The sequence below is a fragment of the Erythrolamprus reginae genome, chromosome 1 (genome assembly GCF_031021105.1).
Source record: "Erythrolamprus reginae isolate rEryReg1 chromosome 1, rEryReg1.hap1, whole genome shotgun sequence".
Classification (NCBI taxonomy): domain Eukaryota; kingdom Metazoa; phylum Chordata; class Lepidosauria; order Squamata; family Dipsadidae; genus Erythrolamprus; species Erythrolamprus reginae.
In genome coordinates, this window is record NC_091950.1 from 363,397,007 (window position 1) to 363,410,425 (window position 13,419).

The window sequence follows — 13,419 nt, forward strand, 5'->3', positions numbered from 1 at the left end:
GTAAGTTCCTAAAAACCCACCTCTGCTGTCAGGCATGGGGGAACTAAGATATTCTTTCCCCCTAGGCTTTTACAATTTATGCATGGTATGCTTGTTTGTATGTATGTTTGGTTTTACAAATAAGGGTTTTTTAAATGTTTTAGGATTGGATTTACATGCTGTTTTTGTTACTGTTGTTAGCCGCCCCGAGTCTGCAGAGAGGGGCGGCATAATCCCTTCCCTTTAGAATCTATTGCTCTTGAAATTCATAGACTTCTCACACTTCTGTCAGAAATAACTTCACAAGCACTCACATTTATTATTATAGGGCATTTGGAGTATAGAAGTCTAGCTCAAATATTTTTTTTACCGATTAAAGTTGCTTAGGACCTTCTGTTATCTATGTTATATTAATATGAATGTTTATTGTTTCCTTAATGCAAACTGTTTGGAGTTTGGGGGTGATTTGAAGGCTTGGTTTTACATTAAGTCATAAATCATATGTAGTGATGCTACTTTTAAAAATAGGCCAGAAATTATCTGATCAAAGGTAAGCCAGAGGGACATTGACAGGGAATATATAGTTGTTCATATTCTCACAGTCCTTTCTGATTTCACTTACAATTCATTTCTGGGTCCAATTTGAAATGCAGCATTAACTTTTAAATTCCTAAATGGTCTGGAGATCCAAAGATTATTAGTTCTATTATCCAAAACATTTTGTCAGCAAAGATAGGAAAGGTTGTTGGAAATGAGAATTATTTTAGAAGAACTTGCAATTCCTTAAAAACTTTGTAGGTAGTCCACCCATGCTTTTTTGAATTCAGCTTTTTTTACTTCACTACTATATGTAGCATTCATTACATCTTAACATTAAAGCAAATGTAAACTTTTCAAATTCAGTATGGTTGTAAAGTAAATAGCAAAGGGAAGTGTACAACCAAATCTTCAGTACGGACTGAGCCCTGAAATATGTCATCATATTAAATTGTTTAGATAGAATGAGCTATGCTGTTGATAAATATGATACCATGCAGATTAAAAAGGGCAGTGACTGAATTTTAATTTACTAATGTGGGTGTGAGTAATAACATAATAAAATATTCAATTTCTGTAGAAAGTTAAAAGGAAATCATTGTCTGTTTATTGGTTCACTTTGTAAATTGAAATCAATGAAATTTCTCCAAGAAAGGCATAAAATCAATTGTTAAATAGCATATAACTTGTGATCTTTAGAGTAAATTGTAGTTTATTTGACATGAATCCATGAGACTTCCACATACCGAGTTGCCTTTCTTTTCAAGGCAACTCCGGGTAATTTTTGCTGAACCTTTTCTAATGCATCATAGAATGATCTGTTTTTCATGTCCACAACTGCCTGCCCAATTTGCTCTTATGCAAATAATCCAATCAAGCAAATGGAAAACAAAAAGCCATAATCAGGAGGGCTTGACAAACAGTAACCTTAGAGTTTTAGGGGAGAGACCAGGATTTAGATTTATGTTTCTACCTGCATCTGTTGAAGCAATTGATCCATTATGAAGCACTTGAATAGGTCAATTTCCGACAAGCTGTATAAATTGGATCAGATGTGGAAGTAATTGATGTTGGTTTGATTTAAATGTGTGGTATGTGTAGTTCATTACTGATAGAAATCAACCTAGGGTGTTGAAACTTGTTAACATCTTTGTCCCCTATTTTTGCAGTTTATTTATCATGTTGTATTCGGAGGGGAGGATCCGTTGATTTCTTTGGGACCTAAAGATAAAAATCTCATTTTGGTCTTACTTTTATTTAAAATGAATAATTGAAGTGGCAATAAGCTGTTATTTTTGTTATTGTTATTAATTTTGTGATGCATTATAAATAGAAACAAGAGTCAGATATTACTAAGAAGAAACTATTCTCATTCCCAATTTTAAAAGCTGTCATCATCAACTCTAAAAGTGATTTGAAAAAATAGCAATTGATGACTAGGCAGAGGAGATGTTAAATGTAGAACAAAAGATGTTCATCTGCTATTCCCATCCTGAACATCCTAAGGCGGAAATATGAAAAACTTCAGCTCTGAGCCTCCAAATGCCCCTTTATCATCAAATGATACCCTGAACTTTCTAAGTTGTGGTGCGCAACACTTCAAAAAATATAAATTGATAAATTTCCTCTTAAGTATCTTCAAACAATGCTGGGGAAAATCCCTGCCTGAAAGTCTTGGTGTGCCTTCTCTTCCACGATGTCAAGTACACTACCAAGACTACGGGCAGGAAATAATTAATTGGTCATGAGCAAAGGACCAATCAAGTATCACTACCACTAAATCAACCAATAATAATCGGGCACAGAGAGCCATTAAAAGAATACCCCTTACCAGCCCGTACTAATCAGAAACGTTTGTTTTAAGACTAATTAGCTATAGAATACAGTGGTACCTCTACCTAAGAACGCCTCTACTTATGAACTTTTCTAGATAAGAACCAGGTGTTCAAGATTTTTTTGCCTCTTCTCAAGAACCATTTTCCACTTACAAACCCGAGCTTCCGAAACTGTAACCAGAAAAGGCAGGGAGAAGCCTCCGTGGGGCCTCTCTAGGAATCTGCTGGGTGGAAACAGGGCTGGAAAAAGAAGGGAGAAGCCTCTGTGGGGCTTCTCTAGGAATCTCCTGGGAGGAAACAGGGCCAGAAAAGGTGGGGAGAAGCCTTCATGGGGCCTCTCTAGGAATCACACACATTATTTGCTTTTACATTGATTCCTATGGGAAAAATTGCTTCTTCTTAGAAACTTTTCTACTTAAGAACCTGGTCATGGAACAAATTAAGTTCGTAAGTAGAGGTACCACTGTACCTGGATACAAAGACAAATGCCCTATCCCTGCTAAGTTACCAGTTGACGACAATGTATCTGAAGTTGCCATCCAAATTATCAGGAAATCTGCTGTCTAGATCAGTGGTCCCCAACCTTTTTTCCACCAGGGACCAGTTTCAGCAAGACAATTTTTCTATGGCCCGGTGGGGGCGGAAAGGGGGTTTAGCTTATCGTTCCATTGTCTCTCCCCCCCCTTTTTAATTTTGCGGGGGAGTTGAGGTGACAGAGGGAGGAAGGGTAGGAGGGGGCGGTTTCCTGTCTCTTTCCCCTCCTGTTCACTCGGGACCGCCGTTTGCCTTTCAGCAGTTCCAGAGGACACCCCCCCCGTTCCGGCTGGGATTGCAGCAAGGAATCCCAGAGCAGGGGGAGGTGCCTCCACGGACACAGTCACCTTCCTTTGCGATCGCTGCCTGCTTGGAGCGCCCACCACTGCCAGGTCTGGTAATTTTCTTGCAGCAAGGAATCCTTCCAAAAGAAAATTACCAGAGCTGGTGGTGGGGGTTTCATGGTCACACACACACCCCTGGCTTCGTTCCCACCCAGGACCCCGGGAATAGGGTGGGGGAGCCTAGCAAAAAAAGAGCTGCACAATGCCAAAGCCTTTTCATTTGAGCTGCAGGCAGAGCGAGGGCTTTGCAAGGGCTTCGCAAGGAGGAAATAGACCACTTTTGACGAGAGAAGAAAGACAGGAAAGGAAGAAAGCAAGCAAGCAAAGGTTTTCTCAGCCCGAGGCAAATGGCGGTCCCAAGTGTACGTGAGGGGAAAGAGACAGGAAACAGCTTGGCACTCGCCGGCTCCACAGCAGCTGCTGACTCCGCGGCCCGGTGCAACATGCCTTGCGGCCCGGTACTGGTCCGCGGACCGGCGGTTGGGGACCCCTGGTCTAGATGATGGTCATTAAACCCTAAAGACCAATATTGCCCAAAATATAATTTTAGCTACATATTCTTGTATTAATTTGTATGGTTACATTTTCTATATCAGCGATGGTGAACCTTTTTTTCTTCGGGGGCAGAAAATGTGTGTGTGTGTGTGCCACACCCATAATTCACTGCCTTCCACATGTCCCACCTTCCTGTGCATGCGCACATGACCTCATTTCCCCATTTCCTGACTTCACTAGGCCTGATAGGTCCATTTTTGCCCACCTCAGAGTCCAGAGGCTTCTCTGGATCCTGGGGGGGGGCAAAAACGGCCTCCCACGCCCCGCGGAGGCCCTGCAGAGACTGGAAATATCCTATTTCCCAACTTCCAGTGGACCAGGTAGGCCTGTTTTTCACCCTTTCCTGGGGAGAGTTAAAACAGCCTCTCTCTTCTCCCCAGAGGCCAGAAACAGCCCATTATGCTACTTCTGGTGGGCCCTATAGGCTCATTTTTCACCCTCCCCAGGCTCCAGAGGCTTTCTTGAAGCCTGGAGAGGGCAAAAACAGCTTCCCCTACCTCCCCGTGGGCCCCGAGAGAACAAAAATGCAGTCCCAGAGCTTCCATATCAGCCAAAGATCAGCTGGCCAGTGAGCACATTCATTCTGGAACTGAGCTAGGGCAATGGCTCACATGCCAACAAACCTGGCTCCATGTGCTACCTGTGGACACATGGTATAAGTTCACCATCACAGTTCTATATTATATTTTCCACTATAATTTAGGAGCTATTATTTTTATAAGGTTGCTAACAAATTGAAATTTACAATATCCTAATTTTTGGAAAAAAATATAGAGATGTGGCAGATAAATATTTGCTAACGCTTTATTAAATCCAATTAATATTCATGTCCATTGCCCCCTTTTTGTAGATTTGAAAGTTTTCACACCATACCAGTTTTTTATCTCTGCTTGCACAATGGTTGGCTGCAAAAACAGTACCCAGGTCACAGTGCTTACAACGCAGCTCCCACCGGTTCATGTGGATGTGCCAGATCTGACAATTTTGGATTCTAGAACACTAGAAGCACAGTTAAGTAAAATCCACTCTTTTTCCTCAGTAGTTTTGGAGTGGGACAATCTTGGCAAATATAATAGCTCTCTTCTTGAGTTCTTATTCTGAGCACTACAGTTAACTATGTCTAATTCTGGGTTCCCTTGTTCAAATGATCAGTGCCAAATTGGGGCAAGTTCAAAAAAGATGGGAAAATGGTAAAGACTCTGGAAAACCAAGCCCTATAAGAAAGAGTTAAAGAATGTAAGCCCAGGTCCCCTTTTCTAATTTTGACATGAATAGTATAAATTTTGGCAGGTATCCTTGTGAATTAAATCAAAAATAAGGCCTGTGACATACATTTACTATGATTAAATGCACAGAAGTGATTAGTAATACTATAATATAAATCTTTGATTACCACTTGCCAAGTTAATTTCCATTAGTCTTTATGCAATCAGTATAACCTACATATGTCCACAGGGTCAGTGCAAATAGTAATGCAGAAAGATGATTTTGTGATATGATCAGGATATAATTTTCACTCTAAACACAATATCAAAATAATTTGGGCCCTTGCTACATTTTGATATTAAAAAGTTTTCAATGTTGTTTTATTTGTTCTTCAATACTTGCCCCAAATTGCTTGCTGATTATATTACTTTCACTCTCTAAGTAAACATTATATATTCTCCCACTGCCCTCTTTAATTGTTGTATAATTATATGTTGCTTCTTTTTGCAGGTGGGATATTCCAAAGGAAGTAAATGGAACAATATACAGCTATATCCTGTACATTGCCAAGAAAGAGAAAAAATGTATAGTTTGGGATGCAATTTATAACTCTACAGACCTTTTTCAGAACTATACTATACAAGACCTTTCCCCTGGTACTGAATACTTCATCAAGTTAGCAGTAAGTTGGGGAAAGTAATAAATGTGACAGCTGAGCAAATGATAGCTTCTGTGTGTGTTATCTATATTTTATTTTATCTGTTGGGATGGAAGTCAAACTGGCTAAGTTTTCATAGAGCACATTAAAGGAAAAGAATAAATTGAATGTTTGTTTCAAAATAGATGTGGAGAAAATCAAGTCTTCTATGACCCAAAACAAATTGGACAGAAATAGAGGCATAGAGACAGAAAAGATTTGGCAATTCACTACATAAGAACCAGAACGGGAACAAGCAGATCTTAAAAAAAAATAGTGAATTGGGTATTCCAGCCTGGTTATTAGTAAACAAAATGAAGATTGGTATCCTGTTTTTCATTCAAGACTTCAAGTGCTGTACATTTCCTTCTGTGATTTCAAAGCAGCAACACTCTCAGATAGTTGAACTGAGTCTGAGAGAATGTCTGAGCCAAAGTTGACCAAAATCTTTTGTGATTGAGGATGGGCTAAAATCTAGTTCCCGCTTTTCTTGTCTGACGTCTTTAACCATTACTTCATTCTGGTTCTTTTTTTTATTCCAGTAAAAATGTATTTAATATGATTTGTACTCATTTAAGGGATTACATTCGTGTCAAAAAAGAAATGTTCAAGATATCCCCATTCCCCAGTCTTTTTTATATGTAAATATCACAGATCTCTTAGCCTAAAAGTTTAGCTCTGTCATAGTTGGCCATGCACTACTTTCTCCTACAGACAAATTGCAATTTGAAGTCTCCTAAAAAAAGAAACCCCATTTTTCAGCTGTTCTACTTTCTTGTCTTCAGAAATAATCTTGCCTTTTATTTCATCATTCAGAATCGATTTCCAGGTCACTCTTACTAAGGTCCCAAGAGACTAAAGCTCTTCGGAAATGCAGTATTTTCTAAAGTTCCTAGATCCAAGAACTCTGGATATTTATTTTTCAAGGTCCTGCATCCTATTTGGTGCTGCTATTACCACTTTCTTGTACAAAGAATAGGAAAAGATTCCTAGGATCAATTGCCATGTAGGTCTGGAGAAAGGAATGAGTTGATGGAAGAGTAGGGTTAGGGCACCTGTAATCTTCAGCCAGATCGTGGTTGATGAAAATTGTAGCTCAACGATTAAAGGATCATACTGTAGTTCTCAGCTTCAAGGTAGAAAGTTCCTAGTAAGATTTGGGAGAGAAAGATTTGTGATATTTATGAATGTACTCAGAAATACAGCCATTAAAGTAATAATAATTGTTCCTTATATCAAGGAAGATGATAATTCATTCTCTTTCTCTCTTTCTTTCTTTCTCTTTCACTCTCTCTCTCTCTTCACTGTAGAAACTTACAATGGTGAAACTAGAATGAAAAAATTATTTATTGTAAACTACAAACACTTAAAAATGTCTTTTAAATGTCATTGCTATTATTTTGTGCAGTCATTTTCTTTTTGATTAAAGAACGGTTTAAGTTCCATGATACAACTGAAAATATCTTGAATATAAACATGAGATTGTCCCTGTTTGTTTTAAACACTCTCATCATTTTATAGTAATACCTATATAAGGACATTTGCTTTCATAAATGCCAAAGAAAATATTCTGCTCTTGATTATGAATACATTTACATTTATGTGTAGACACTCTGTATGCATTCATTTTGCTCAACATGCTCTTGAATGCTCTAAATATTGTACCAGATTATGCCACAAGAAAATAATCTACCTTCCAATAACAATAAGGCTTTGATTCAAAGTCCAATTGAACAAAGTCCTTCAAATTAATTATGACTTGAAAGCCACAATGATAAAATCTGGCCTTTATATATTTTACCACAGTAACTGTAACAATTAACAATTCAACTTTTACATACCACCCATTCCCATCCTTGACTTTAAGCATCTTACATATATTCATGAGAATAAAAATTGTTATTTCTTTCTATCTATCTATCTATCTATCTATCTATCTATCTATCTATCTATCTATCTATCCATTCATTCATTCAATTTTTTATGCTGCCCTTCTCCTTAGACTCAGGGCGGTTTACAACATGTTAGCAATAGCACTTTTTAATAGAGCCAGCCTATTGCCCCCACAATCCGGATCCTCATTTTACCCACCCCAGAAGGATGGAAGGCTGAGTCAATCTTGAGCCGGTGATGAGATTTGAACCGCTGACCTGCAGATCTAGCAGTCAGCTTTAGTGGACTGCAGTACTGCACTCTACCCACTGCGCTACCTTGGCTCTTTTTTAAGTTCCTAACAAATGGATGTTAGAGACAAGGGAATAATTTCAGTGCAATAATTGTTTTTTTTTTAAAGAAAAAACCCAATAACATTGATTTTTATATCAGTGTAACTGTTGAGACAGCAAATAAATTTCATAACAGGGAGGATTTTTGTTCGTTTGCTTGTTTTTAACAAAATAAGCACTTAGATGAACTGATCTGAAAGATTAAGACAGGATCAGCCTTGGTTGAATTAAGAGAAATTAGAGATTAGATTACTAGAGTTGGAAGGGACCTTGTAGGTAATCTAGTCCAATCCCCCCCCCCAAGCCTACACCATTGCAGATGGATGGCAATCCAATCTCGTCTTGAAAGTCTGAAATGTTGGAGTTCCCATAACCTCTGCAGGCAAGCTGTTCCACTGGTTGATCACTCTCACCGTCGGAATGTTCCTCCTTATTTCCATCTTCTTGGTCAGTTTCCTGCCACTATTCCTTGTCTGGCCTTCTGGTGCCTTGGAAAACAGTCTGACTCCTCTCCTCTGTGTGACAGCCCCTCAAGTATTGGAACACTGCTATATCATGTCTCCACTGGTCCTTCTCTTTGCCAGATTGAACAGGGGTTGAACTCAAAGACCTTCAATGTCCCTTCTAACACTGTTACAGTGTTAAATTCAAATAAATGACAGTGCTTTCTGAACCACTGCCAAGGCTACAGATTGCCCAAAAGAACTGTTTCAGAAAAAAGAAATGCAATTCAGGGCAAGAGTTCAAATTTTAACTCTTAAATTGGCTAGCATAACTTTTTTTAAATGGCTGCACTCTGGATGTGTTTGACTACATTCCCCAAAATCCAAGCTATTGTCAATACATCCAGAAACACCAAGTTACAGGTACAAATTAAGCAGCGGGCAAATGATGAAACTTAGACAATCACTTCACCATCCAAATGCTGCTGTTGGCAATTTTATTCTTGATATGTATACATACTTGTGCTAATAGCAATAGCATTTAAATTTATATACCGCTTCATAGTGCTTTACAGCCCTCTCTAAGCTGTTTACAGAGTAAACAAATGAGGACCCAGATTACCCCCAAAAATCTGGGTCCTCATTTTACTGACCTTGGAATGGTGACTCAACCTTGAACCAGTGAGTATTGAACCCTTGGCAATTAGCAGAATTAACCTGCGACATTACACTCTAACCACTGGGCCATCATGGCTCTTCAGACCACAGACTAGCATTAGTCTGATCATATGTGGCATGTGTGTATGTGTGTCATCTTTTTTTATTTAAACCTGGCTTGTTGCAGTTGCTGGACCACCAAGTCTTCTCTTACATCTTTCTTTAGAGAATTATAATCGTTATAATTTCTTATACAGTGGTACCTCTACTTAAGAACGCCTCTACTGAAGAACTTTTCTAGATAAGAACCAGGTGTTCAAGATTTTTTTGCCTCTTCTTAAGAACCATTTTCTACTTAAGAACCTAAGCCCGGAAAAATTTCCCAGGAAATTTGAGAGCGGCACAAAGGCCCGCCCAGTTTCCTGCCATTCCCCGGCCATTTCCGCTTTAATCCTGGCCATCGTGGACTTTTCTGGGCTGCCAGAGAAGCCTTCAGTGGCGCTTAAGGAGGCTTTGGCAGTCCAGAGTGAACAGAGCGTTTTCCTTTCTATGGGCGCCACCTCACGGTCCCTCTTTTTTTTTTAAGCCTTAAAGTTTTGGATTTTTTTGCTTCCCCTCACCTCACCTTCTTCCTTCGGCAGCAACTGTCCTCCTCCTCTTCTTCCTCCTCCTCCTCCCACCCAAATTCCGAGCTTTTATTTCTTTCCTAATAGGTTTGCACACATTATTTGCTTTTACATTGATTTCTATAGGAAAAATTGCTTCTACTTACAAACATTTCTACTTAAGAACATGGTCACGGAACAAATTAAGTTCTTTAAGTAGAGGTACCACTGTCTATGCAACATTGTAATGTAAGCCTGATGCTACAGTCTGGTTTTCATTGCCATGCTTTGGCAATGCATTTCATCTTTTCCTACAAAGCCATTTCATCTTTTCCTACCTTTGTTCCCCTTATTTCTCTTAAATGCCTTCTCAGTTCTTACAGCAAGGGAGGCCTCCTATTACACACTGCCTCATCCTCTGCTTGTCCTTCATAGTGGAATTTCACTCTGGGCCCACAAGGATTGAAAGTTTAACAGTTGAACTGTTCAGTAGCTGTCCGTTGCCTTCCTATATTGATTCCTTAGGTGAAGACATTCTCTCCCCATTCCTTAGCACTTACGTCTGCATATAAACATATTCCCCTAAAAAGCGATGTAAAATGCCAGAGACTCTTTGGTACTTTTATCTACTAATCTCTGAGAGTGTGACTAAGAATGTGAGAATCCGTGAAAAAGACTGTTTACTGCTGAGATTAGCTGGGCAAAGTTTTAAACAAATATGCATTTCTGTGACAAAAAAAAAAAATCTGAAGGAAACTCTCTCCTCCTGTTCTCAGTTATAGAAACTTCGTATTTATCGTCACTGAAATGTACAGTATATAATTGTTAAAAATCTTGTGAAATGCAAATCAGTTTACCATAATTCTTTCTCATGAAGGTTTCCCTCCCCTCCTCAAAATTTTAAAGTTTTCAAGCAACTGTATTGCATGTGCTTTCCACTGGCAGTTCTTTCTTCTTAGATGCTTTGGGAGGCAAGATTTTTTTTTTTAAATGCAAAAAGATGAATGCTAAGTGGACTGCCATTTATAAAGTGTTCAAATTTAGCGGCAAAGACAGAGACCAAAGCCAATAGTTTAAAGGATATGGTTGTTTGTAGGTGCAGAGGATTTGCTAGGACTTGGCTGGTCCTCCAGTTGATTCTTATTTATTAATTGATTGATTGATTGATTGACTGATTGATCGATTGGATTTGTATGCCGCCCCTCTCCGTAGATTCGGGGCAACTAACAACAGTAATAAAAACAGCATGTAACAATCCAATAACAAAAAAACTAAAAAACCCTTACTGTAAAACCAAACATATATACAAACATACTATGCACAGAATTGTAAAGGCCTAGGGGGAAAGAATATCTCAGTTCCCCCATGCCTGATGGCAGAGGTGGGTTTTAAGGAGCTTACAAAGGCGAGGAGGGTGGGGGCAATTCTAATCTCCGGGGGGAGTTGGTCCCAGAGGGCCAGGGCCGCCACAGAGAAGGCTCTTCCCCTGGGCCCTGCCAAACGACATTGTTTAGTTGACGGGACCCGGAGAAGGCCCACTCTGTGGGACCTAACTGGTCGCTGGGATTCGTGCAGCAGAAGGTGGTCCCTGAGATAATCTGGTTTTTCCAAGATTATTATTATTTATTATTTATTAGATTTGTACGCCGCCCCTCTCCGGAGACTTGGAGCGGCTCACAACAGCATTACATTAGCATAAGATACATTAGCAAAAGAAGATGGGGGTTTACCTTGCATATTAAAATGGAAGGAAGCAACCCACACAGAGACACCAGTTAGCATATCTACCTAAAAAGAAATATAAAATAACAACAATGTACCAAGATAGCAATCCTAGAATCTATTTGCTTAGGAGTGGGCGCTGTTGAACTAGCGGGACTTGCAGAATTAGGCAGATACATTTATTTAAATCATTTTTCTCCACTCTTCAATTGTAAAGGTTCCAAAAGGGGAATAGCTACTGTTTTTAATATTCAGCATACAATTTAAAAGATACAGTTTCAACAATAAAAAGAAAATTAGTGGGTGCTGGGTAAGGGAGAATCAAATCAACACAACATACTTCTGAAACAGTATAGGGCAGGGATGGCAAACCTATGGCACGGGTGCCACAGGTGGCACATGGAGCTATATCTGCTGGCACACGAGCCATTGCCCTAGCTCAGCTCCAGCATGCATGTGTGTGCCGACCAGCTGATTTTTGACTTGAACAGAGGCTGTGGGAGGGTGTTTTTGGCTTCCAGGGAGCCCCCGGGAGGGGGGAAACGTGTTTTTAACCCTTCCCCAGCTCCAGGGAAGCCTTTGGAACCTGGAGAGGGTGAAGCACGAGCCTTCTAGGCCCACCAGAAGTTGGGAAACAGGCCGTTTCTGGCCTCCAGAGGGCCTCTGAGGGGTGGGGGAAGCTGTTTTCACCCTCCCCAGGCATTGAATTATGGGTGTGGGCACTCACGCATGCATGATAGCACATGTGGTTCCCCATCAATGGTATAGGGTTTCCTGCCTAAGCAGGGGGTTGGAGTAGAAGACCTCCAAAGTTCTTTTCCAACTCAATTATTCTACTTCTGCTTCCACATACTTCAAAGTTATTGGGTTTTTTGGTGTTCCCTGAGATTTCTTTTCTTCTTGCAGATGTTTCATAATCAGGTTATGTGACAGCATCAGCTCAAAAAACACCAGGAATCCAACAATTGAAGTCTCAGCTACATTTATTCTTCACTATTTTAATTTCAAGTCTATGTGAAGAAAAAATACTCAAAGGAGACAACTGGTCCTTCAGCAAAAAGGATCCATAGGATCCAATCCCCTTTCCTCGCAATCCAAGAGAAACATACAGAATTTTGCTTTTAGACAACTTCAGAGGTAGATGCTATCGTTTCCTCTCCAATATTGAACAGTATATTCTTATAGTGTTTTAATAAAATGAATGCAGTCATGCAGCTGAAATGCTATCATTATCCTAATATAAAATACAATATTATATTAAGTACTAAAAGATGCGGAAAGAAAAGACGGTAAAGTTTATCATATAGGAAGACTTGACAACAGTCTGGAAGTGATTTATCATTTCCTCCTTCAGGGATGTTTTTTTGAACCTCCTAGTCTAGTTTAGAGACATAGGATTTCCTAGTTGTCTTCCATTCAAGTTCAGTAATAAAAACATTTTGGCCCTACTTGCGTTCTTTCAAGATCAATTGAGATTGGCTAAGTGCTGCCACCTAGTGAGCTGAGTCAAGAAACATAAGTTTCAGTATCTTTCCGTTTCATCTACTGCAAAGAAACCCAATAAAACAACCTCCCATCCCCATGGAGAGGGTGGGGGAAGACATCTAGAAACATTTACATCTGTACCTATTCCATAAACAAATTTTAGTACCCCCTTCCAGTGTAATGTGAAATGCAAGTGCGTTAGAAAATGTTAAATAAGGAAAGACTTGTAGACGTTACTAGATATTTCAGTTACATCAGCATCTAAGAGACTGATCCTGTTCTAAAGGAGTCTATGGAGATTCTCAGTCATCCAGGTCATGGTTGCCCCAAAGGTGCTTTTTCAGGAGGCAACTGGACTTTCTTGGGATTTTTCCTCCTTTTTCTTGTTTCACTTCTCATCCAAGAAGCTCCTTCAACTCTGTCTGGATGGTGGAGAATGGAATACTTGATCCTTTCGTGCCAAGACACTTTTTCATGCCAAGACACTTTTCCCCTTTCTGCTGTGATTCCTGGGTGGAGATTGAGAGCCAAGTTAGCAGCAGGGACCTCTTCCTAACACCCTTCTTTTGATCTTGATCTTGGGAAAGACTCTTGC

At 39.6% G+C, this 13,419-nt stretch overlaps 1 protein-coding gene across 1 annotated transcript in view; it reads left to right on the forward strand.

Moving 5' to 3' along the window:
• Positions 1–13,419, forward strand: part of USH2A (usherin) — a 584,211-nt gene that overhangs the window by 289,325 nt on the left and 281,467 nt on the right. The window contains exons 34-35 of the mRNA XM_070728574.1: positions 4,635–4,794; positions 5,501–5,672. Coding sequence (XP_070584675.1) covers positions 4,635–4,794; positions 5,501–5,672 — 332 coding nt within the window. The remainder of the gene's footprint in view (positions 1–4,634; positions 4,795–5,500; positions 5,673–13,419) is intronic.